Source organism: Amphibalanus amphitrite, unplaced genomic scaffold (assembly GCF_019059575.1).
Source record: "Amphibalanus amphitrite isolate SeventyFive unplaced genomic scaffold, NRLGWU_Aamphi_draft 001400F_arrow, whole genome shotgun sequence".
Taxonomy (NCBI): Eukaryota; Metazoa; Arthropoda; class Thecostraca; order Balanomorpha; family Balanidae; genus Amphibalanus; species Amphibalanus amphitrite.
In genome coordinates, this window is record NW_024882893.1 from 22,093 (window position 1) to 47,500 (window position 25,408).

Below are 25,408 nucleotides of genomic sequence, written 5' to 3' on the forward strand. Positions count from 1 at the left end.
ATATTATGCAATGATTGCGAACAGGTAACAATTCTACAAAAAATTTTATGCTTTTCTTTGTTCGAAAAAAAAACATAAAATAAGTCAAGCATCATATATCCTTGCAACATAAATTTTAAAGCCTTTTTGTGAAATTTAATGATTTGATACCTATGACGTCATAATATATCTAGCCAGCGTTGTTCAACGCATGCAGCAAAGGCATGCCGCATGCGATGCGTCGTGCGCATGGCATATGCAAGGCATATGCATTTGTTTGTAATTCAAAGATTCAAATTTGTTGGTACTTACATCGCCTTGTCATCGCCTATTGAGTACGTGCATTTGTTCTATTGAGTATTGAGTATGTGCACTTCGCATGTGCCGAGTTCAGTGCATTGCATGGCGGCAGCTGAATTTTTTCAATGCAGGGCGGCCACAATTTGGCGAAAACCCTGGCGCTGTTTAGTTTGCTGTTTAGGGCCTGTTCCAGCGCCTCCAGAAACCTCCAGAAAGCTCCAGAAAGCTCTAGAATCCTCCAGAGAGCGTTCCAGCGCCTCCAGAAAGCTCCAGAAAGCTCTCGCCAAAGCTCCAGAAACCTCCAGTAGCCTCCAGAGAGTTGGGAGGTCCCAATTTCTCTGGAGGCTCTGGTCTACAATTATGGCGCACATGTGACAATCACGAATGTAAACAAAGGACTCTTGACTGATTATTTTACAACTTCAATGTAAAGAAAATTACATTGTTATAATTTTGTTAATCATTCTTAATAAAATTGAAAACAATTTTGCGTTTCAAGAGAGAACAATCGTCATTCTTTTGGTATCTGTGATGCCAATCTCCAGAAATCTCCAGATTGCGTTCCAGCGCTTCCAGTGAAACCTCTGGTAGAGCCTCCAGTCAAGAATTTTTACTGGAGGCGCTGGAACAGGCCCTTAGTCGCAATTTTTTTACCAGCGGGCTGCGAGCATGCTGCTGTGGCTGCAGATTGTCTCATTCTGAGTTTAAAAACGTGGAGGCGCCAACTCCATTTGGCGCAGACAAGGGTGTTTGCGCCCGCCATCTCGTGTTCGAAATGCACTGAAGTCCAGCATGTTAAGTTAGCCCATTTAGCCCATCTGGGACCCAGTTGGAACTTGGAAGCCCATGACATGCCCAGATGTAGCCCAGCCCACATTTGCCCAGATTCCCCACTTCTAGCCCATGTGGGCCCCATTTGGTATGGCTGGCTGGGCTGGTGAAGTGTAATACACTTTTAGTATACAGACAGGGTGTCCTAAAATGAATGTCACCCTCCCACAACCTTTATTTTGCTTTCTACGGTGCAATATTAATAAAATTTTGCCGGTACTTGCTCCCAGACCATATTGGCTACATTCAAATCACGCGACCTTTGAATTTTTGTAACCCTGACTGGTCAAGGGGTGTATATAACATCCTCTCCATTCCCCAGGTCAATTGGTTCGGTGAGTTTCAAATTATAGCAGGCCCTTCCTCGGTCAGGCTTGATGGATCCACCGCACTGTTGCACGGTACTTTTAAGACTGACTGTACGGAGGTCATTTTCGGGGCAGTACCCAGCTCGCGCGGACCAGTTGTCCAGCATGGCAAAACTGCAGAGCAAATCATCCCGCAGCGGGGCAGTCGGCATGGTTGCCGGCGGCATGACCCACGGCCAGGTCGCCGAGGCACTTGGTATGAGTTGCCGGCTGCCGCACGATTTGGTGCTGGTTGTCACGCGACAGAAGCGGATAGACGCCTGAGAACAAGCTAGGTCGCGGCAGGAAGGCTTAATCCGGTAGCCGGGTAGCGTAAATCGTCATCGCGAAGTGCGGAGCTAAAGACGGGCTTATCCGCAATGAAACTGGCAATGAGGCTGATTGCCAACAGTAAGCCAGTCTCCAAGTCGACAATCCATCAGTAACTGAGGTCTCTGAAGCTGAAGCCCACTAAGCCACGTCTCCAGCCGAAAACTTCTGCTGAACATGTCCAAGGCCATCTTTGAACAGTTCGGTGAGCCGGCTCATCGACCATGGCTTAGTTTCTAGACTCCAGAGGGTAAAACCTATAAAATAGCAGGTTTCCAAAACTTTTTCTGCAATAACTTTTGACTCGATTGAGTCACAACATTACGTTTGCCAATTGTGTTCCTCTTGTTGAGATGCGTCGAATGTACTATAACTTGATCTTGAAAGGTCATTTGGAAAACTTGACCGCAGGTTAAGGTCATGACCTGACCGGAAAAGATCATGATACATATCAGTAATCAATTGATCTGTATTGTCGAGCTTGATTGATTGATTGATTTTTGAATTTTGGGCATTTCGGCCATACTGACCATTTCATGCCCTTTTGTCGAGCTGAACACATCTGAGGTGTTTTCGTCGTTAAGGGTGCGTTTCACGCGTAACGCTATGAGAAACGTTTTTCGCAAATATCTAGAGCATCGTTGCTTCGATTGCCTTCGTTTTTGGATATGTTATGAAGGACGTTAACCTCGTCATCACAGAGTGGTTACCGTTGTTCTGCAATCCACATATACTGAGCAATTTAGACAAACATATTGCAAAATCAAAATTTCAAACGAATAGAACTCAATAACGGATTGTCGTACGACTGTGATGTTTGCAGTTTTGGACTGACGAAGTCAAGGAAAACATTTCCTAGCAAGCCTTTTTTCAAATTTTGTACTATGTTTTGCATGATACAATTTTCATCTTGCAGTGCATTGCATGAAAGCCATGACAACAATTTCAAAAATGTGGCTGCTAGGAATCATAAAGACATCGATTCTCTACACAATCCTGTAGAGTGAATCATCATTGCATGCATCACTATGCAGTTCTATTCATTTGAAAGTCATTGCACAGCTAGTTCATAAAATCGCCGAGAGATGTCTCTGGCTGTATGGCCCGCGCGTTTCGACGGTCCCCTCCGCCCGTCACTCAGCGGCGTTTGTTGACACAGTGTCACACCCATTAGTTACGGCGCTCCGCTGGCGTTCGGCCGCCGTCGAGGTGCTCTGAACCCTCCCTGCTAAGTTTCGCCGTGACCAGACGGGTCGGAGACTCATCCCACGATCTATCCATGAGCGGCGCCCAGCCAGGCGTCTCCTGTCGCGCGCCTCTCACTCTCGACCGGGAGTACGCCGGGAAGAGCTTGTGAGAAACTAACAATTTTGAAAGATGTCACAAGTTTGTGTGAGTGGTATTACGAACAGCGAACAGGTATATTTTGACAATAGGTATTTGACCTGACCATGCAGGGCTGCGGAGTTGGAGTCGGCCGGAGTCGACAGGTCTGACCGGAGTCGGAGTCGGAGTCAGAGTCGATTTTAGAAGCAGGAGCCAGAGTCGAAGTCGGAGTCACCGAAAATCCATCGACTCCTCAGACTTGGCAGGGATGCAGAGTCGAAGTTGGAGTCGGAGTCTGAGTCGACAGTTATGCCTGAAGTCGGAGTCGGAGTTGGTTTTTTGAAGTTGGAGTCGGAGTCAGGGTCACCGAAAATTCTTCGACTCTGCAGTCCTGGTAGCATGTCTTTATTTAAAGTTATTGTAAAAAAACTGCTGGGGACCTGTTATGACCTGAGATGACCTTAGGGGCACAACGAGGGTTTACGGCCCACGGGTGCAATTTATCGACTTAGTGTGGCATGTTTACCTGTAAAACGATGTTTGAGAGTGTTAAGAACGACGTGCGTCCAAAAGAGGCGCATTTCAATTTTCTCCCATTGACTTTATTTGGCATGTCGCAAATTGACCTAACCTTAGGCGCCCGGTAGGTATCGAAATTCCGAGGTATAAATTTTATTCATATTGTTGCTCTTATCGGTCGCTGAAAGTTTCAAAGCGATGGGTCACTCGGTGTCCGGTGTAGCTATGGCGGACATTGAAACTTTTTATGAGGTGAGGTCACTTTAAGTTACCTGGTGACTTGACCTTGAGCGACCTCGGTCTGAAATTTTCACAGCATGTGTAGAAAAAAAATGTATAAACAGGTGCGCTCTCGCATGCGGGGGTTACCGGGGCTAAACGGATTTGAGTCAAACCAAATTGCTGGCTTAGATGACGCCCTGGACGAGGGGGGGGGGGGGTTGGTGTGGCCCACTTCGCCATTTCGTCCCTAATTGAGCTAGAGCCTCGAAGAAAAAGCGAACGTGTACGCCGTTACGGGACACAGCGATAAGTGCCCGATTTCAAGGTCTCCGGCCAACCGCCAGCCGATGACCTCTAAGGTCAGATCAAGTAGTCCAAGGCTCTGGTTCGGTTTTAGTTTTGCCATAAATGGTGGCAGAGTCGCGAATTTGGCACCATTGTGTTCTTCATGCTCAGGCGCGTCGAACTCGAGTCTCGAATGGAATACTTTTTGTTCTATTGAGGTCAGCCTAAGGTGTTCACCTCGGGTCAAGGTCAGGTCAGAGCGCCCCAGGTCACGAAGATAGTCGAAGGAGGTCATATAGCACATCATTCGATTCAGCAGGTTTTCCAAATCCAGGAATTGCTTTCCAGACTCGCTAGCTCAATTTGACGGAGTTATTGACGAAAAACTCATATGACCTTAGGAACATCGTAAATGACGTGACGCTAGGTCGACAATGCAAAAGCGAAGCATCGGAACTTGCAAGGTGCGTATGAAATCATGATTGGTATGCTTGAGACAGCCTTAGGTCATTCCCGGCGCTGTTTCCATGTTTCCCCCATTTACGTTAAATGGTGAGGAAGCGTGACCGGACCTGACCTCATGTCACATGTGACCTTTAACCCGCGCCCAATGCAATAAGATCTAAATATGCAATATATCTCATGCATCGTGTCTCATGAGAGATGACACCCTTATCAATATCTCGGCCTTTCAAAGAAATCGTTCAGTTCATTACTTGATGACAGCTGTAGGCTGCTGACTTTATGTTATTCTAATCACACCAAACTGCCCTTTTCAGGCTCAACGATGGAAGAAGATTACAAAGCAGTATGTTGTTTGAGGAAATGCATGTCAGATTTGTCGCAGCTCTGGAGTGATGAACCTTGGACACTCGCAGTAGTGATATCGACATCTCCCTTTAATAAGAAGACAAAGATCAAGACACTTTTTATCCGAAAAGTAAGGATGGATGGGTCATTGGAAGGGCTCCCAATGAGCTGCTTTATTTTGGGAACAATGGGAAAACGAGTGGATGGTAAGGTGCACGCGGGAGACATCCTGTGCCTCTACCGATCAGTCGAGTTTGTCTGGAAGGATGATGACGTGTGCCCGGAGATTAGCTGCATCCGCGCTGAGCTGGGGCCCGGCGACGGGGCACGGCTGATTTGGATCAGTGTGACCGGACGCGGAGGCTGCGCGCACTGCGGACGTGGGGCACCGGCTGCCGCCCCCAGTCCCCGGCAGCGCGTTGTCAGTCCTCGTAAGCCCACCGCAAGTCCCCAACAGCCCACCGCCAGTCCCCGGCAGCCCCCCGCCAGTCCCCGACAGCCCGCCGCTGCAAGTGCCCAACAGACCGCCATCAGTCCCCGGCAGCCCGCCGCTAGTGCCCAGGAGCCGGGCGCGGCCGGCAGAAGCAGTTCTCGGCAGCCCGCCGTCAGTCCTCAACAGCCCACCGTCAGCCCCCGGCAGCCCGCCGTCAGTCCCCGGCAGCCCACCGTCAGTCCCCGGCAGCCCGCCGTCAGTGCCCAGGAGCCGGGCGCGGCCGGCACGCCGGCGTTCACCAGCACACCACCCCGCGCCGCCTACTCTGGCACCGCCGACCAGCCGGCTAGGCCGGACTCGCCCGTTGTTGAACCACAGGCAGCAGAGGCGCCGGCGCCGCCGACCGCCGTCGAAGAGTTGATGGATACATCGGAGGACAGCACGCAAAGCCAGGCGGCGGTGTTCATGAACAGTGTGCCGGCGAGCGATCCTTCCGACACATACACTCTGTTGATGGACATAGGCCGCAACGATCCGGGCCTCAACCAGCGACCTAACCTGATGGGCGTGATTGTCGGCGTGCCGCAGCCGCCTCGCCGCACGCAACGCTCGTATATGGTGATGGTCGTAATCAAGGACCCTTCCTGTTGTGCCGAGGACGCGCCTCGCAGCGACTTTGTCGTGTTCGGCTTTGTCCAGAGTCCGGCTGATCTGCCACTGCCTGACGGCGACCACGGCCTGCGGGTGGGCAACATCCTCCGCGCGCGACACGTCAAGGTCGAGAAACATGGCAACCGGCCGGACGGGCGGGTGTTCCGCGGCGCGGCGCTGACCGTGTTCTCGGGCGAGCTGCACGATCCGGCGACCCCGCTGGGCGCCGCCATCCCGCCGCCGACGGTGACGGACGCCGAGCGGCGCCGGCTAGAGTGGCTGCGCCGCTGGTGGGCACTGGAGCACTCACACCAGGAGCGGATCAGCCGCGCCAAGGACGCCCAAATCGGAGACCTCGTCCGCCCCGGCCTGTACAACATCAAATGCAAGCTGATGGCACTGGATGAGATCGGCGGCCGGCTGTTCGCCCGTGTTGAGGATGGCACGCGCTGTCCGCTGCCGTGCCTCGAGCCCCGCCCGGATGACCCGGACGACGACCCGGACGCTCCGATGCCCAGCAGTCCCTCCGAGTCGGAGACACAGGTGTTCCGTGAGCTAGCCGACCGCGTGCCGGTGCTCGTGTCGGACCGCCGGTGTGCCGGCCTCCTGCGCGAGCTGCACCAGGCCGGCGCCCGGTTCGTGCAGCTGTTCCGGGTGCGTGTGATCGACGTGCTGCAGGATGAGGACACCGCTCTGTTGGCCATGTCACTGTCGCTGAAGCGTGCCGACGAACCGTTAGTGCGGCCGCTGCAACTGGACTCGGACGATGTGTCCGACATACGCCTGCGTCTGGAGGCTATGGCTGCCTCGAATCCCGCCGCTGACAGAGAGCAGGCGCCGCCGCCGGTGGAAAGTCAGACCCCGGCGGCCCCTGCACCTGAGACCTGTCCTCAGCAGCCGGCGGCCGGCACCGCAGCCAGTCGGGTCGAGACTGAGAACAACCGGATAGAAACCGGGACCGGGACCTGCCAGACCCAGACGGGACCCAGCCGGACCGAGTCTGTGAGTAACTGCTACTGCGCTTCTTTGTGAGTGTTGGTCCCCGGCCCGCCGCGGACCTTCTGTCCCGGGTTACGCCCTCGCGACTTCCTGCTTGCCTCCATAGAGTAGGGGCTTGCGCGCTGCGTCTGTGCATAGTCAGTTTTAGCACCCCTGATCAGATCATTTCATCAGTGCGTACTTCACCTAATCGAGGCACTATTGGACTATTCGTTCTTATTTTTAAACTTTTTCAATTCCATCGGTTACATGCTATCCCAACTCGTCAATTCCTGCACTCATCCACCGATATCCCTGCCACATGGAAACTTTGTCCACCCTAATTACAATTCCGTTTTCCTGCCAATCCGTTCAACTACCGACTCAACTCTTTCCTTCCATTAATTGCCAATTTTCTTGAGAAAAAAAAAAAACGAGCTGCTGGGGATTGACACTACCTGGTTCAAAAGCCTTCCTTATGAACAGAAATGCTTTTTCAACTCCATACTTTGTACTTGGTAGCATGCTTTACCATGCGATCAAATTATGTAGAGAATCTTACTGTGGACGCGCCTTTTCCCTGTCCGACAGAGCTGGCACCCGGATCAGCAAGAGAGCATGGAGGTCACTGAGGCATCTGAGGCCATGGCTGCCTCGAACCCCGCTGCGGACGGGGAGCAGGCGCCGCCGCCGGTCGAGAGTCAGACCCCGCCTTCCCCCGCGCCTGAACAGCGGGCGCCCTGTCCCCAGCAGCCTGTGGCCGACACTGAGACCAGTCGGGTCGACATCGAGAGCAACCGGGCCGAAACCAAGACGGGGGGCAGCCAGAGCGAATCCGCCAGCCAAGCCGAGTCTGTGAGTAACTGTACGAGTCTGTAGGTGCAGGCAACATTTCTACTCAGTCATATTCGCTCGTGTGACCCCTAGTTTAAAATGTTTCCTCAGTTCATAATCACCGGTAAACTCAGGGGTGGGGGAGGGGGGCATTTTGAGAAAATTTCGTCATCCCCGTGGCGTCCGAAATCGACGAAAATTTACGCTTCTTCGAAAATCCAAAGAAAATAAAACAACTTTTTGAGGAAAGGTTTATTTTAAACTGCACAGCAATGTGTAAGGAATCGAAATCTGAAGGAGTGTTTGGAAATTGGAGAAGCTTTTTGGTGTATGCACCCCCCCCCCCCCCCCCGTAGCGTTCAAGGCCGCCTTTCTGTGTCCGCCATTGTTCGTAATGAAATTTCTTTGCTTATGATGGGAAACGTTTTTAAGCCCGTACGTAAAGCATGTACATTGATATGCTTTACCAATTGCCATGCGATCAAATTATGTAGCAAATCTCAGACTGACGCTCCTCTTCCCTGACCTACAGATCTTGTACCCGGTTCAGCAAGAGAGCATGGAGTTCACCGACACACCCTCCGACCTGCCGGCGGTCAGCGAGACGGCGGACCCGCCGGCGGTCAGTCAGACGGCGGACCCGCCGGCCGTCGCGCTCGACAGCCCGACGTCCTCGGTGCCGGCCAGCGAGCGGTTCGCCACGCCGCCGCAGTCGCCGGACGGGCGGCACGCGCTGACGGCGGCCGCCTTCCTGTCGCCGGTGCCGTTCGAGGACGCGGCCGCCCAGCCGGCGGAGCGCACGTTCCGCACCCGGTGCGCGGTGCGCTGGTGCGTGCCCTACTCCTCGCCGCAGAGCCTGCGGCCGCTGCTGATGGCCAACTGTATGCAGCCAGAGTGCATCACGCAGTACCTGGGCGCCGCGCTGCCCGACCAAACGGACCTCAACGAGGACCTGGAGCCGATCTATAGGTGCGTGCGCTGCCGCGCCGAGATGCCGCTCGGTGTGGCGCTGCCGCTGGAGCTGCACGCCATCGGCGGCCGCGGCGAGCCGCTGCACGCGCTGCTGGCCGGGGAGGCGGCCGAGCAGCTCCTCGGCACCACCGTGACCGTCACCTCGCTGAGGGTGGTGCACCAGCGCGTGATGGCCCTCATGGAGGCGACCCGCTCGGGCCTCACCGGCGAGGTGGGGCTGCTGCCTCTCGACGAGTCGCACCGCCGCTACATGGTGGTCGACACGGTGCTGGCGGGGATCGTGGAGGGTTGAAGGGCGAGCGCAGTGCCAGGGCACGGGTGAGCGCGGTGCCTGTGGTAGCCCTGCGTGGCTGAGCCTTATCTGAGTTAGTTGAGCCAAGCGTTCCGGGGACGGGCGTACTTATAGATCTCTGCCTGATACGGCTGTGAAGAGTGTGTTGGATAAAGAATACGCCTTATGTGCTGGTCAATCTAGCAGCTGATCGATATTCGCGAATCCGCTGCTTCCTGCTGGTAGACATACATTCGCCGTTTTCGAAAATGCTGTTACTGGCATGAAGTTAAAGGTAGCTCGCACTAAGCCCAGACTAGTTTTAGCCCAAATTCATTCCAAGATTTGATAACATAAGCCAAAAACACGTTGTTTCCTGTCACCCCAAGGTGAGGATCAAAGCATAATGTTACCCTTTATTTCGTCTTTTTTAAACTCAATATGGGCTCAAAGAGGCTCTAATGAGTCTGAGTTTTATGTCCGAATATGTCGGTCAACTTAAATTTCGTGCTAGTAGCAGCATATTGGGGAAGCAGTGAATGACTGTCTACCAGCAGCAGATTCGCGAATATAAATAAGCCGTTGGACTGACCAGCGTCAGTGAAATGCTCATGTTGTATTTTAGAATTTAGATAGTGTAAAGCGACACGTTGCAGCTGGGTATACTTGCTTCGGCTGATGAACATGGACTTACGTTTGGAAGATCCCAATTTTTTTCAGGAGGGATCGAGTGTCATCTATTCGGGAATAAACTTGTAAGAAAGTTGAAAACCATTTTCACGCTTGGTGGCAGTGAAAGTCGAGATGGCGTGGGTAGTTGCGTTGGGTGTGGCGAAAGGGGAGTTAATTATAAGTTGCAGTGGAAGTCTATCTCTGTCACTGGATAGCTGGCACAATCGGAGAGCGATCAGCACGGCCTGCGAGCTGTCCGTCTCGTCGGATAAAGGTGATCGGCCCGGATCAGAGGGTTAGCGCCTAGCGGTAAGGAAAAGGATTTGACTAGGATAATGTACCTAAATATGGGAATGGGAACAGTGGTGCTGCATCATTCATACCCAATTGCCATGGATGAAAAAGAAAGAAAGGTTCTCCTTCATTCATGCAATTGCTTTCAGCATCGGTAACACCGGCTAATATGCTTTAGTTTATAGGGCATTTATATTTTCTCATCATACCATACCATACCCAAGATTCCTATAGATAACCGTACCGCTGGATGCTGGTGCTGGCTGGTGGTAAGGCGTTCTATATACCCTGGCTGGGCCGCTGGTGGCCAGGGCTGGTGGCAGCCGCGAGAAAAATAAAAATAAGCATTTTTTACGTCACTTTCTGTTGAGCACAATTTCAGCGCTTCAAATACTTCATATTGTTATTTCTTGCATCCTTGATGCATGCAGTTTCAGTTTCGCGCGCCGCGCGCGCAACGATCTGCTGCTTGTTTGGGCTCGCTTGATAGCTTTTGCATTTTTAATTTTATGTGAAGAGTTGATGAATAATGTTAGCAGTTTCATGATTTACCGGTAAGCATTGAGAATTCTTACATTTTTGTCTATCAAAACCTTAAAGGTAGACTGCCACCTTTTTTCCACAAAACGGTTTTCACTAGAGTTTAGCCACCTATGTCCCAGACTGTCCCAGACTGAAGTCGGTTTTCCGAAATTCGGACCCGTTTGCGAGAAATCGGAGACCAAAGTTCAGTTTGATGCCATTTTTTTAATCCAAGAAAACCGACATCTCTACTGTTTATCGATAACTTTGAAACATGAATTTTCTTATCTTTTGGTAAATATATGTCAAAACTTTGATTGTTTCGAGATCAGAGAAGAATTTTGGAGAGTCAAAATAAAAGTTAAACTTATATATTTAGTAGTTCATTTTTTCCAAAAAAGTGTGGGAAATGGGGTTTAACATGGGCCAGACCCATTCCAAATGAGCCATGATTTTTAAATGTTTTACGAACTTAAATGCAAAATAAATTAAACATGGCCAATTTCTTATGAAATCATATATTAGTAAATCATAAAATACCTTACTTTTTCAAATAAAATGTAATAATCTTATGACCTTGAAGTCTAGTGATGTGTAAACATTGTCGCTAGATTGATAATTGTAAGATAATTGTAAGATTGATAATTGTATGATAATCGACAATTTTTTTCGCGATTCACGTGATGATACTCTGTCAGGTGAATTCTAAAATTTTGTTTTGTCCAGGGAATAAATCATAGGCCGATCTGAGAAAACTTTTTGAAGGTGGCAGTCTTCCTTTAATCCTTTGATCGATATTGATACAGGCCAAGGCATTGCCGTTGTCATTGTTACAGGCCTTGCCTTCGTAATGAATTATGATGCATTGGATCAGCAGTTAAATTCAAGTTCGTTTATGTCATGCATACCCATTTAAGCGCTAGACGAAAGAAATAGCAGATTGGTAATTGCAAAAAATGTCAGATTTTTCCTTTCTGTTTCAGTAATCAGTTTCAATTGGTTTTAGCAGAGCAGACATAATAAAGGTTTTCCAAGAAAGGAGAGGTGTTGTAGGTTTAAAGTTTGTAGGTTTGTAGGTTATTTTCAGGTTGAAGGTTACGTCAGTCGTCAGGTTAGGTTTGTTTTGGTTTGACTTTGGTTTGGTTTGGTTAGAAAGAAGCATTTCCGGGTATAGCCGCATGGCGCCTCTCCGTGGTCTGAAAACCTACATGTGATGTCTGCTCTACTAATACCGTAAAATGGGGTGTTAAGGGACAGTGGGGTGTTAAGGGACAGTTGCATGGGAAAAACTTTGAGTCATATTAACTTCCTAATTTGAGAAGGTTCAATAAAAACTTCAGTGTGGTAGTTGACACTGTTTTGCTCTTGACCATAGGAGAAAATGGTATGGTTTTTCATGCAAGTGATTTGGTTCAAAAATGGATTTGAAAATCATGCTACATTTTCACAAAATTGAAACATCACCAAAACTCTGTGTGTACCACATAAACTAGTGGGTGTACAGGGAAAATGAATGCATAGGTGTATTGTCACATGTATTGCACATGTTTCCTGAAAAACTTGTGCAAATCCACCCATTCATTCATCATCCTCTTCCTCTTTTCCGGATACATGCATATTTTGAGGTGGATGTGGGGTGCTAAGGAACAGGGAAGAAAAAATAAAAAATAATATCTAAATATAATTTAATTAAGTAGGCATGGAAAACACCAAATTCCACATAAAATGCTGGCAAGTTCATGCTTTTATCTCTAACACATCTTAAGTTATGTAACAAAACATCTCAACACTCTCTTTTACAATGATGGGTCAATGGAGACTGATGTAAGTAAATGTGATGTCATCATAAAAAAGCTAAAACAAAGAGGGCAACATAATGACAAGTGACAAGCTTCAACATGGGTTTTTATTGATGACAGAAGATTACTTTTTGGTTCTGTTTACCTTATAATTAGAACATTTTCCATAAGCATAAACTGCATTATACGTAATTGGCTAAAAAGGTCATTAGTGGTGAATGAACCTGACTTGTTTTGTGACAGAATATGCAAAACATTTCAATAAATAAATTGTGTGCCCTTACACACCCCAATTGTGGGCATTTGATGACCATTTCTTGGAATAATATAGGTGTCCCTTAACACCCCACATTGGGGTGCTAAGGGACAGTGATGAAAAATAATAAAAAATAATATGCAGGTATAAATCTTAAAAACTTAAATGTGGCAGGCATGTAAAGCACCAAATTCCACATAAAATGCTGACAATTTGATGCTTCTATCTCCAACCCTTCTAGTGTAATATAACAAAACACCTCAAAACTGTCCCTTAACACCCCATTTTACGGTACTGAATGTTCTGACATATTTTACCTTACTTCATTAAAACAGTTTTGAATTAAGTCCTAAAATGCTACCACAATATATACTAATGCTGCCTTAGCCTCCACCTTCCTCGTAAGGCCAATAACATAAGCTGAGGTGAAGTTGAGGTCGCAAAAAGAAATGGGTCTGGACCCTGGGCCTGGGGTTCCCATTCTCATGAAGACCCAATAGCCACTGACAGGTGATGTTGATGTGTGTTCATCTTGGTCGATTAGAATCAAAATTTTCTAATGATAGGTAGGTAATGGGCAAAGGCTGTACTAATTCTTCAACCTCATTGCAAGTTTCTTGCATTGCACTCCCAATTCCCTACCTATGCATGAGACTTGAGAGGGTCTGCCAAAGTGCCAAGAGGTAATGTTTCTTGCTGATAGAGGCTGACAGCCTTTAGTTGGCACACAGCCTGGTGATACTTTATCCTGATGATAGTTTGCAAGCCCCTAGTGATGTTTCACAGCTTCCTTACACATGGGCATTGGTAGTAGGGGTCTGCCCCACTGGTCAGTTATTATTCATAGGAAAATCATCATTTCATTTAAATGTTTTAACTATTCTAAATATATTGTGATTGTCAGTATGATGAAAAAATGACTTACCTACTTTTAGGATCAACTTACACTTGTTCTTTGTCTTTCAGGTTTCTGGAGATTTTTAACTTCAGTGGTCAGTGTTCATGATGCTGCTGGGATTGAGTCATCTCTATGATGGCTGGATGGAGTTGGAAAGTGACCCAGGTCAGTTTACACCACACTAGGTACTTGGTAGTAGTTTGTGATGTTATTGCATCTGCTAAGTGCATCTTCCCTTTGTCCAGCAATAACTTCAGAGAATGGTATGGTAATGAATTCAGATAATGGTTGCAGGGTAAAATGTAGGTGCGAACATACTACTGTCATATCAAGTGGTGCAAAATGTCACACTTGGGTTTGGAAAGCTTAAAATACAATGGTTCAGGTTAATTAGGCTGACCTCAGCACCAGCTGATGATTTGGAGGATCTTACCTGCCATGTTAGCTCTACAGAGCCCCTCCCATTTTTCTACAATCTCCTCAAAGCTGCTGGATGAATCAGCTTGAAACTTTCAGTATCCTCCTGTACATCAATTTGACACCTCGTGGTTAGGGAGGTACCTTCCATAAACTGGCTAGAAATGACGTCATGTTTGGCTAATTTTAATTTGAAAGATATCTATTCTGTTCAGTTCTTTAGATATTTACAGAAAATTAACCTTAACCCTCGCCTGTTTTTGTATCTCGCCAGCTGCGTCTAACATACGTACTATATATAGGGGGGGGGGGCTCCGTTGGATACCCTGCTGTTCGGCCTTTGATCAAGCCAGAGGTTCGTGGAAAAAAATGATTGTGTTGCCCCGTGCCCATGACGAGAGGAAGCCGATGATACCTTATGTCAAGGTCCTGGGTCATTGGTTGATCTTTCAGGTTAGGTCGCTGACCCGAAAGTCGGGAAAATCGGGACCTTCGTAAAGTGAGGCTGTTATAGGTTTTCTCGGGATGCTGATCGCAAATTTTTTGTTAGGTTTGATCACAGATGATGTCTTCATGCACTGAGGCCAGGTCGGATCAGGTCAGGTCAACCAGTAGGCGTCATGCCAGCTATCCACAGCTGTAGGTGTCGTTAACCACTACTTACAACTTCGTAACATGTTACGGAATACGGAGGCACCGAAACTACTTCGTAAATGTTCAGGTGGGCGCTAAATTCGAAATCACTAATCAGTTCCAAAAACTACCATAGAAACATGTAAAACTCATTAAATGAACCGTCATCAAGGGTCAGTGACCTTGACCTGACCTTCACGTGACTTCGACACCCACCATAACGCATGTAACCACTAACCAGCATCATTTCACATGTTTGAACGTTTACAAAAAAAAAAGACAGGAAACGCGCGGATAATGTGAGCCGACATTCGCCGAATCGCGATTCTGGCCAAACATGGTCACAAGAAATAGGTCAAATGTCAGTTGGATCAGGTTCATGACGGTTGCAGAATATATGTAAAATTCATCAACTCGAGGGCGCCGAAAGTTTTATCGTGATCGGCCGTTTTTTTTTTCGCGAGTTATTCGCGAAAAAACGAGGTTTTCCGTTCGACCCCCTCCCCTGTAAGTGTGAGGGTTAAGCGGTAAGTCCCTTTGTGAGTCCCCCGCGATGATAGCTCTGTTGCACGTTCACTGTCCAGGGCTGTTCACGCTGCTGCTGGAGGACTTTGGCGTCAAGGGTCGCCAGGTGGAGGAGATCTACGACATCAGTAAGTCCGCGGACGAGAAGACGTTCGGCTTCATCCTGCTGTTCCGCTGGATGGAGGAGCGCCGCGCCCGCAGGCAGACCAGCGACAAGGACAGCTTCCTCATGGATGAGGAAGAGGTCAACAGCATATTCTTTGCGCAACAGGTTTGTGAAAAGGACGAGTGAAATATTCTCCAAAGGTGATCGTTCTTTAGTGCTTATTTCTGTAGCTATCGTTTTGTGACAGAAATCATACTACAATGTTGATAGTATGTAATGCCTGCACTACCACCGATCATATCCCGCTCTAAGTGCTGGTTTCTGCTGCAGGTCGTCCCTAATAGCTGTGCGACACACGCGCTCGTCTCGATCTTGCTCAACTGCTGCGACGTTGACCTGGGACCGACGCTGACAAATTTCAAACACCACGTGGAGGGCATGAACCCCGAAAACAAGGTAAGGCTCTACGCTAGTCGTTTTTAGTATTGGTCAGCAATATTATTGGTCAAATATGCTTCATTGCCTATATCCTTGTTTGAAATGCGGTTTGTACAGGATCGGGCATCTGCAGGACTGAGGGATGTTCACGGGCACCGCAAACTGCTGAGTGCGGTGTGTGCGATGTGTGCAGCAGGCGTGGGGGTATGGGATGGGTACAAGGTAGCGGGCGGTTCTGAAGTCACGGTTGCGTACGGTGGACGGTCCCTGGTCTACCATTTTTGAAATAGCATACTCGTAGTAGCACCTAGACAAGTGACAGTGATGATTGCCTACCCTTGACCTGTCCCTCTCCCTCCAGGGTCTGGCGATTGGCAACACGGCGGAACTGGCGTGGGCGCACAACTCGCACGCGGCGCAGCAGGCGCACCGCGTGCAGGAGCGGCCCATGGTCGGCCTGCCGGTGGGCCGCTCGGCCGCCGAGACATTCCACTACGTCAGCTACGTACCCATCAACGGCCGCCTGTTCGAGCTGGACGGACTGAAGCCGGGCCCGATCGACCACGGTGAGTCGGCGGGCAGGCCGGCCGAGCGGGGACATGTGCTTCGAGCCGGGAGTCTGTGACTGAGTGGCTGGAATCTAGTTAGTTGACCATTGATTAAAGGCAGGGGAGCGTCAGAGACGGTTGCCATTCTGTATGACTGTTAATATTTTTTTATGCACTATGCATATTTATTCCTTAAATGATATTCCTTTTATTCCCTTGGATTTTTTTTTTATCTACCTAGCTGTTTGTTTGTGCGTAATTGAGTTCGCATGCTATCGTTGTGATGTAGGCCTGACGGGAAGTTTCGTATCTCCCGTGTTGTCCGTGCTTGTTCGCCTCCCTGTGACATCCCGCCCTGACCGACCAGGCCCGTGGGGTGCCGACGAGGAGTGGACTGACAAGTTTCGGCGTGTCATCTCGGACCGACTGGGTATCGCCACCAGCGGCCAGCCCTACCACGACATTCGGTTCAACCTGATGAGCGTCGTCTCGGACCGACGCATCACCCTCACACGACGACTGAAACTTCTCAAGGACGACATGTGAGCAACGCGAGCGAGAGAGAGGGAGTAGGGTCGCCAGAGGTCGCCGGCTATGTATGACGAGTATATTGCTAAATATATGCCACTTATTTTGGTTTTATTGTGCTTCACTCTGCAGGCGTTACGATTTTTATTAGATGTGCATATAATATGTGTACTTCTGGATTCCTTGCGAAACCTTTTTGGGAACTGTTTCTTGTCTGTCCATTGTCATCTATGTTAATCATCGTAATTAGGGTCGAATTATCATGGTTAAATGCTCTGCCCTTATCCAATCCAGTGCCATCTTCTTGTTTATTTCGTAAGCTGAGCCGCGCTGGCCGATAAGCTGCGGCGCCTGACCTGCTCACCCCTGCCTGTTGCCAGCTGGTGGCTGCACCGGCTGGGTCAGCGGGACTCCGCGGCGGCTCCGGCCGACGGCGGCGGGCCGGGCGCCGAGCCGCCGCGGCCGCTCTCGGCCGAGCTGCGGGCGCACCTGGCGCGCGAGCCGGGCGGCGCCGGCTCCGACTCGGAGCTGCGCCAGGCGGCGGCCGAGTGGCCGGCCGGCCGGCGCGCCGCCGTCCAGACGGCGCTCCACCACGACGCCCGGGCGCTGGAGGAGCGACTGCGCGACGAACTCGACAAAAGGAAAAAGTACCAGGTCAGTTCGCCACAGCGATGTGTGGAACGAGACAGTCAGTGGCGCGCCAACTAGCTGCGTATGTCTTTTGTTTGCTACCAGAATTTCTTCATATTCGGATATCTTACACCCTAAGGCATTTGTGGCACGAAATGCCTTTCGCATATATGTCACTTTACATTGTGCATCGCTGTGGAATGCTGCATAGTCATTCCAAAATGCGGTATATGTTAAATGAAATATGCGTCCTTTAACGCCTGTCTCCTGAGTTTCGTACACTGGCTGTCTTGCCTCCGTGCGAGGTCCATCCTATGTTGTGACTGCCCGTCAGGTGGAGGCGAGTCGGCGCACGCACGACTACGACCCGTTCATCACCACCTACCTGTCCATGCTGGCGGCCGAGGGCCTGCTGGGCGAGATGGTGCAGCAGCAGATGTACCCCAGCAAGTACCGGTGAGTACGCGGTGTACATACCTCAGATGTACCGGTGGGTACGCGGTGTACAGTTGAGTACAAAATGATGTTCCACTTTTCACAGGTAATCAGTTGCCTGGAGTGGTAGGCTGTGCCGCATCACACGGATCGAGTTGACAGCAGTGAACACCTTATTCACGCTTTAAATGTGATTGCGTAATGAACGGCACAATTTAGAGTTCCTCTCACTTCTCAGCTGATAGCTCTTGAGGAGTGGAGCATCATTCTGTAGTCAGCTGTACCCCGTCCGCTGATAGCTCCTGAGGAGTGAAATATCATTCTGTAGTCAGCTGTACCCCGTCCCCACGGCCCACCCAGACACGTTGTTCCAATCCCCTGCCTATACTGCTTCCTTTGTTTGCAGTTTGAACCAATGATAGGAGTTGAGTGCGATTAATAAATCATTCTAGAGTGCGAGATGAACTGACGAGAGCGTCTTTGCTAAATATCAAACTTTGCCATTCATTTGTCAACGTCGTTTCCATACCAATCAAAGGTTGGGGACAAACAGTTGTATCACTAGCACTACGATGTGCTGAAATTCGTGTCGCCAGATATTCTGTATTAAGTGGAATTGGTAGCCGCAGAGCTTGGCTGTTTTGGCTGGCCGATTTTTTATTAGGTAAATTACTCATAATTAAGATTATCACTCAAGTTGTTCATTTCCTCTTTTGCAGAATCATCGAAAAACAGGACTGCAAGGGAAAGCGGAAAGGTCGGAAAAGGAAGTAAAAGGAGTCTGAAAGCTCGTGTGTTTCGCTATGCAAATTGAGCGTGAGCTGGCATTACGTATGATGTTATCACGTTTGATCAGTGTACAATTACCATCGCATCACGCAGTATCATTTCATTGAAATGTTTTATTCATAGTCGCGTCGTACATTTGAGCTTGTTTTCATCGTTCCGGTACAAGTGTTGTAGAAAGGATCTGTCTGTCTTGGCTTACGTGACAGATTGGCCCGACATCGCGGCTCTGAGTGTGTCATTACCTTAGTTTGTGTTGAGAAGATCACATGCATTAGCAAATGGGGAATGCGATAATAAATGCACTGTGATATTGTAGTTCTGTTACAAGCTTAGTAATAGGCATTACAGTCTAGAACGGAAACAAATCGGATTGGATCGATTTGCCAAAGCTATGCATGGATAGCGCTCTAGTCCTGTACCTCAGGGGATCTTCGGCTCTCCAAAGACCCGCGGAAGTGGGGTGGTTCGGCAAGGCAGTGTTAGTAGAATGTCCGTCGTACAACTCTGCTCCTCGCCCTCACAGCGATGGGCTGCAGATGGCCATTGATAGTCCGTCGAAAATCATTCATTATATCGACAGTCTCGAGCAAGAACAATGAACATCCTAAGTGTCAAATTTTTCGAAATTGAGATGTTCATACCTGATACCATTCGACTCAGCTCGTCGAGCTGAGTCGAATGGTATAAAAATCTCAACTTCGAAAAATTTGACACTAAGGATGTTCTTGCTCGAACTGTCGATATGGTGGCTTTATAACGGGTCACCAATCATGCAAGTGATGTCATTCATGGTTACATAGTTTTTATCTGAATGTCATTATTATTATATTTATTATTTTGCGATATTTTGCGCTGAATGGTACCATATCCTGGTTTGAACCAGAGTGTCGAGGATGGCGTGGCAAGAAGTACTACCGCTAATGGATCCATATTTATTTTTGACGAGATAAAGAGAAGATAGCAGGTAGTGCACATATTAGTGGTTATGAGAAGTAGGATTTAAGAGGAGCTATGGTTGCTACCACATTTGAAGAGCAAGCTGTGCTCACAGAGCTCATAGTGCCATCGAGCGTGTCTTCCGTTTCTGCTCCAGTGTACTTAGCTCGATTGTGAGCCATCGCGTTTGGTGAAGGTAACACTAAACTCTTTGGGCGTCTGCACAACTCCGAACGCGGTGTCATGCGACAGCTTCTGGCCGGGCACGGCTGCGAACCGGAACCGCTGTATCAGACACGCGAACAGCATGAAGATCTCCATGCGCGCCAGCGTCTCGCCCAGGCAGGACCTCCTGCCAGTGCCGAACGGGATGAGGCGCTCGTCGTGTCGGACCGCGCCGTCGGCCGTGAGGAACCTCTCCGGACGGAAGGCCTCCGGGTCGCCCCAGTACTCGGGGTCCATGTGCACCTCCTGCATGTGCATGTGCACCATGGTGTCCTTGGGGATGTTGTAGCCGGCCAGCGTGGTGTCGCAGGTGGTGCTGTGCACGGCCTGCGGCAGCACGCTGCTCCGCCGGCTCACCTCCATCAGCGTGGCCTCCGTGTACGGCAGCTGCGGCCGGTCGCCGTTGGAGGGCAGCCGGCCGCCCAGCTTAGCATCCAGCTCCTGCTGCACGCGCGTCTGCACGTCCGGGTACATCACCATCAGCTGGACGGACCAGTGCAGCATGGTAGCCGAGGTCTCCATGCCGGCGAAGAAGAGGTCCATGCTTACGATGATGAGGTTGCGGGCGTTGAACTGGCGCGCCTCGGCGTCTTCCGACTCCATCTCGATCAGGAACACGTCGATGAAGTCGCGCGGACTGGAGCGGTCCAGCGTCTGCTGGTGCTCGGCGACCACCTTGTCCAGCATGGCGACGGTTGTATCGCGGTGGCGAACCAGCGGCGCATACCCGCTCCACTCGGGGAAAAAGTGGCGCAGCCACGGCGCCAGGTTCATCGGACTGCGCGGGCCCACCAGCTGGAACAGCTCGTTCACAATTTTCAGCAGCATTTTTCCGTCAGGGCTGTCGGGATTGACCCTTCTGCTGGCCACCATCTGCCAGAGGACGTTGAGGACCGTGATGTTAAAGAGGTCGCTGTGGATGGTCAACGGTGAGTCGATCTTTTTCTCCATCTCCTGAGCGAGATTCTCGAATTCATCCAGCACCACACCCTCCATGGACTGCTTGCCAAAGCCGAGATCTCTCAGGTGTCTCAGCGTGAAGCGACGGTGCTCCTTCCAGGTGGGCCCCTCGTTGAATATGATGCCCAGCTTCTGCTGATAGGTGCGCACCAGAGCGGAGAACAGGAACGGCCTGCCCGAAAACTCCGGCATCGCGCACGACTCCTTGATCAGGTCGAAGTTGACCAGGTGAACGGCCCGCTGTCCGGTAGGCAGCAGAATGCCGAAAATGTCACCAAACTCTTTTCGGCACTTGGCAATAAGCGGTCTGATGTTGCCCTTCCTGGTTTCATTGACGAAGTCAATATTACCGAAAATCAAGAACGGTGCCGGACCTGCAATGCAAAATAGCAATGCGTGAGGTGTCTATGCAGGGTCATTTTCCCAGAAGTCTCGCCCCCCCCCTCCCCCAAACACTAAAGAGACCTCCCCTCTCCATCTCCGACGCTGGCTGTACGGACGGTACAATTGTGAACAAAGTGATTTTTTAGATAGAATGTGGTGAAAAACTTTACTTACGTGACATAAGTATTTGTCAGAACTACGTTTGCATTGACAAAGATGCGGCGAAGAAGTGGGTTTTATTACAACGCCCCGATCCACGTACCTGGCGGAAATCGGTCGGGCCGCTGCGGTCGTCTGATCCATACCAGGAGCAGCAGGAGCAGGAGCGCTACGAGCGGGAGCCACATGACCGCCGCTCCTGATGTGCACAGTGCTGACCGCCGCTCCTGATGAGTGATGTGCACAAGTGCTGGCTGGTTTTCCTGTTATGTAACAATGGCCTGGGCTTCACCAGCTATGAACGCTGATGCCACCACACAGGACCGGCGTCGTCAGGCAACTGAGATGTGAGTAGGCAGGCACACAACCCCTGCACGACACGCCCGATATGAACTGAAGTGCCGACTATGAACTCTCCCTGGCCGTGGGCGTCGAGCGCAGTAGAGCTGTCGGCTATCGCGATAATGCTCCTTCAGCTGACTGTCAAGTGTCGGAACGGCCTGAGAGAGCAGTTATCAGTGAAGATCGTTGATGGCTGGTTCGCAGACACGAAGTCGAGCATGGAATCAGTTCCTAATGTCATGCATCCTTTTGACTCGGACAGCTTCCCGGCGCGGTTCGTGGACCCTATTTGTGGAAATTTGCATCACGAATAGCTGCGGGCTCAAGGCCGCGGTTTGTAAATACCGCCGTCGGTCGGGACGGGGCCGTCGCCCGGCAGAATGGGATGGAGCTCTGAGCTGTGCACTGTGCAGTATACAGCCGCTGGCTCATGCAATGAGGTTTGCTTAGGTGACTTCATTTAACACCCTCTTCTACGGTTCGTTTGTTGGCGCCACGCATAAAATCGACATAACTCCGAAAAGGGTAGCCGGGCTCATCGGTTTTCGACAACCACCTCCCTTTAGAGGGTTCCTAGGTTTCTACACACACGGGGAGGCCCGTCCGATACGGGGACTGTCACGGTTCGAGGTGCTACAGTTCCGTCTAGGCGGTGCGGTTGTCGCGTCTGCGCGCCCCGTCGTCGGTCCGTCTGTACCTCGCCGACTGTCGGCAGACGCTCCGTGCAGAGCTGGTCAGTCGGACACCGTCCGGCGGCGGGGTCGTGCCGGCACTCCGGGTCACAGGGTGGTGTTTACCGCGAGGGGCGAGTGCGGACGCTGGCTTGGCCCATGCTCGTTATCAGAGGTGTATCGTAGCGAAATAGCAAGCGATTTGTGAGGAGTTTTTGAAAGTTGCGTTGAAGTCGCACGGCGGATGTGTTATCGCGTCACAGCAAGCGAGTGGCGATATCATCACAATTGAGTTTGGGGAATATCGGTGGTTGTCTTTTGATCATCCGTTCCGTGATATTACATGAGTATGAAGAAAAACGAAATAGGAACGATGTTCACTAGGCTGCAAAAGTTCCTAAACATTCCTCGCACTGTGCGTAAATTCCTGTTGGGGGTCTGTTTCACATGATTTTGCCCGTCCATGTAACTTGTTGCCGTAATTTTAAAATATGCGTAGCTCCCGGGCGAATCGGGTGAATTCTGGAAGCAGTTCCAGCTGTGGTGGGCGCTCACACGGCCTTCACCAAACTCATAGACCTCGGCGAGCACCTTCTTCACTCCCATATACCTCAGAGGCCGGGAGAGGCGCAGGCGGAGCAGACACCCCGCGACCGGTAACGTCTTCATCTCTGCGAGCACGGCCCCTGCTGCCGCTGCTGCTGCTGCTGCTCCTACTGCTGAGCCTGGCAGCCAGCTCCGCCGGCACCGTGGTACCGCCATTGCTGGAGATCCTAGCTCGACACACCGGAGACTGCTCAGTGCTCACCTTCTCCAATGAAGACGCCGCGCCCTGGCTCCGCGACCTCAACGGACGCCAGTTCTCCTCGATGAACTTCCAGTTCGAGTCGGAGCTGGGTGCCGGTCAGTTGCCGGCGCCGCCGCCCAACACTAACTACTACGCCGAGGTGCTGCGGCTGCCCTGCCTGACGCACGTCTTCTGGGGCAACATCTCCTCGCTGATCGGCCGCACGCTGCGCGCCGTCGAGGAGCAGAAGACGGTGGTGATCCGGCGCGAGTACTTCCTCCTCCACGACACGACCGGCGCTCCTGCGGCCGATCTGTTCGGTCCGCTGCGCGACCGGCCGAACGTGGCCGTCATCTCGGAGCGGGCCGACGGCACGGCGCACGTGACGGTGCGCTGTCTGTACTGTGACGCTGGCGGGCCGCGGCTGCAGCGCGCCGGCCACTGGTCTCCCGAGCAGGGCCTGCAGCTGCTGCGGCCGCTCTTCGCCGACCAGTTCGCAGACTTCCACGGCCACCGCCTGACCTGTTCGGTGCTGCCGTTTGTACCGTTCGTGGACTATGAGGAGACCGAGGACGGCCGGCTGATCCCGCAGCCCTCCATCGACTTCAACGCTCTGCAGGTGATGGCGGCCAAGTGGAACTTCACCTACGGAATTAAGAAGCCCAGCGACCTCTCCTGGGGGTGAGTAGAAGCTCGGGGAACCCTGATGCCAGTCGCCTACTCAAAATGAGCTATCGGAACTAGACCGATCCATTGAAAATGCCTTTCACCCTAGTTTTTTTTTTCTTCTTCAAAATACAAGCCTTGTAAGCGATTGATCCTGTAGGTAAATCAGCTGAGATGAGTGAAACACGGGATCCCATCCCTACCCACACACATTATGAAGAAGTGGACTGCAGCCGTTTTCACGACGGCCATCTGGTACACATTTGGTGCACATCTGGTACAGATTAGGTGCAGATCTGGTCAAATCAGGTTCAGTGTGTCTCTTAGCAGCTATCAGCTAGGGTTGCACTAATTGCTTATATGCCTGTTTTGTCATATTATCAGAGAGCATCATCGATTAAAACACTGAAATATGTAAATTCATAAAATGAAGATATTTGCTGTAAAAGAAATTAGGTGCAGATTTGGTCAAATCAGGTGCATTCGCCGGATAGCCCGTCGTGAAAACGGCTAATAGCTGAGACGGACGGGATAAGTTGGTACGGATCAAGGCGATGTGCAAATAGTTTTTTTACGAAATGGTATATCAAATTATTCAGGTAAAGCACTCTGTAATCTATTCTTGTCTTGTATTATATAGTCTTAGGGAACGAGATATATCTCCTAAGGACAAGTCGGTATTTCCTCTGGCCATTAATTCCAAATCCACAATTTTCTATTGCCCGGGTGAGACAAGACGGGCCAGGCCAACAGGGGTCTTATCTGGGAGCTGTCGTGTTGTGCGGCACAGCATCATTACGGCGCTCGATTTAAGAGACATCTAGCGGCCATGAGTACAAATAAATTGGCGCGACATCTGCCCCCAAGCGGACGTTCGGAATCTGGCGCCATGTATGTCCAAACATGTTAATTATCCATTGCCCAAATTAATGGTCCATTTTTCGAAGCTGTAGGTACCTACAGGGTCAGGCTACATCTAAAAAATTATATAAATGTGGACTGTGGTGCATGACTTTTAAAGTTGAAATAAAATTTATCTTATAGATTCGCATTTTCAGGGGCACGATTTACCGTAAAAACTGAACTGAAGACGCTTACTTTATAAGTCCGTAAGCTTGATTCAAATGAGCGAGCTTCGCGTCTGAATAATATGACAGTGACTTAGCCCCATGTTTGCATATTAGCAGCCAGCGACCGTTTACCTGCCGAGCGGTCGGACAGTGCAGAAGGGCCGAAAAACGCTGCACTCGTGCGATCCCCACCAGCAACCGGTCGATGGCTATATGACGTTAGCAGCCCACTTTTCTGTCGGGTATGCGCTGTTGAAAATCAATGGCGAGACGACCTGGTGGGATAGGGCCAACTACTTACTGATTTTTCGACCTTTCTAACCAAATTGTTTGCCATTTACCGGCATGTCATTTGCAGCCTGTCGAAATAGGTAACTGAATGAATCGAGTGACATTGTGACCACGTAACATTTACGAGGCATGTTCACGCGTTCTAGATAGACTCTCACCAGAAAGGCAAAAGTGCGTAAATTATGATCTATTACGTTTTCACCCAAACAATAAAACTTCATATCTTGATCAACTGCTATCGCACCTACTTATTTCTGAGCATGCTTTGTAGCTGAGTCCTCGCTCTTGTCACGTCCTCACGCCAGCCCTCGGACCTTTCAGACACCTCATGCCATATGG

At 50.3% G+C, this 25,408-nt stretch overlaps 4 protein-coding genes across 11 annotated transcripts in view; 3 read left to right on the plus strand and 1 right to left on the minus strand.

The window, feature by feature from the left end:
• The first annotated feature begins 178 nt into the window (after window positions 1-178).
• Window positions 179-9,851, plus strand: LOC122372783. Of its 4 annotated transcripts, none has more exons than XM_043350348.1 (4): window positions 179-314; window positions 4,919-7,035; window positions 7,603-7,866; window positions 8,378-9,851. In XM_043350348.1, exons 2-4 carry the CDS (start codon window positions 4,927-4,929, stop codon window positions 9,107-9,109), a joined length of 3,105 nt encoding a protein of 1,034 aa, XP_043206283.1. In that variant the 5' UTR covers window positions 179-314; window positions 4,919-4,926; the 3' UTR covers window positions 9,110-9,851. The 4 variants fall into 4 exon arrangements, with proteins under 4 accessions (XP_043206283.1, XP_043206284.1, XP_043206280.1 ...); XM_043350349.1 differs by having other exon boundaries at window positions 185-258; XM_043350345.1 differs by lacking the exon at window positions 179-314 and adding an exon at window positions 433-442 and having other exon boundaries at window positions 8,378-9,543.
• Window positions 9,852-9,896: 45 nt separating this feature from the next.
• Window positions 9,897-18,889, plus strand: LOC122372785 (ubiquitin carboxyl-terminal hydrolase calypso-like). Of its 4 annotated transcripts, none has more exons than XM_043350353.1 (9): window positions 9,897-10,034; window positions 13,598-13,694; window positions 15,164-15,375; window positions 15,541-15,666; window positions 16,010-16,214; window positions 16,564-16,738; window positions 17,105-17,378; window positions 17,689-17,810; window positions 18,509-18,889. In XM_043350353.1, the coding sequence occupies exons 2-9, from the start codon at window positions 13,634-13,636 to the stop codon at window positions 18,561-18,563; spliced, it is 1,230 nt and encodes a 409-aa protein (XP_043206288.1). In that variant the 5' UTR covers window positions 9,897-10,034; window positions 13,598-13,633; the 3' UTR covers window positions 18,564-18,889. The 4 variants fall into 4 exon arrangements, with proteins under 4 accessions (XP_043206288.1, XP_043206287.1, XP_043206289.1 ...); XM_043350352.1 differs by lacking the exon at window positions 9,897-10,034 and adding an exon at window positions 10,494-10,608; XM_043350354.1 differs by lacking the exon at window positions 9,897-10,034 and adding an exon at window positions 11,403-11,423.
• A 607-nt stretch (window positions 18,890-19,496) lies between these two features.
• On the minus strand, window positions 19,497-21,696 carry LOC122372784 (methyl farnesoate epoxidase-like). 2 transcript variants are annotated; one of them, XM_043350351.1, is made up of 3 exons: window positions 21,496-21,644; window positions 21,346-21,459; window positions 19,497-21,073 (listed from the first exon to the last, which is right to left on the minus strand). In XM_043350351.1, the coding sequence occupies exons 2-3, from the start codon at window positions 21,428-21,430 to the stop codon at window positions 19,677-19,679; spliced, it is 1,482 nt and encodes a 493-aa protein (XP_043206286.1). In that variant the 5' UTR covers window positions 21,431-21,459; window positions 21,496-21,644; the 3' UTR covers window positions 19,497-19,676. The 2 variants fall into 2 exon arrangements, with proteins under 2 accessions (XP_043206286.1, XP_043206285.1); XM_043350350.1 differs by having other exon boundaries at window positions 21,346-21,696.
• Window positions 21,697-22,293: 597 nt separating this feature from the next.
• The window catches only part of LOC122372786 (glutamate receptor ionotropic, kainate 4-like), an 8,871-nt gene continuing 5,756 nt past the window's right edge, over window positions 22,294-25,408 (plus strand). The window contains exon 1 of the mRNA XM_043350357.1: window positions 22,294-23,723. Coding sequence (XP_043206292.1) covers window positions 22,747-23,723 — 977 coding nt within the window. The 5' untranslated portion in view covers window positions 22,294-22,746. The remainder of the gene's footprint in view (window positions 23,724-25,408) is intronic.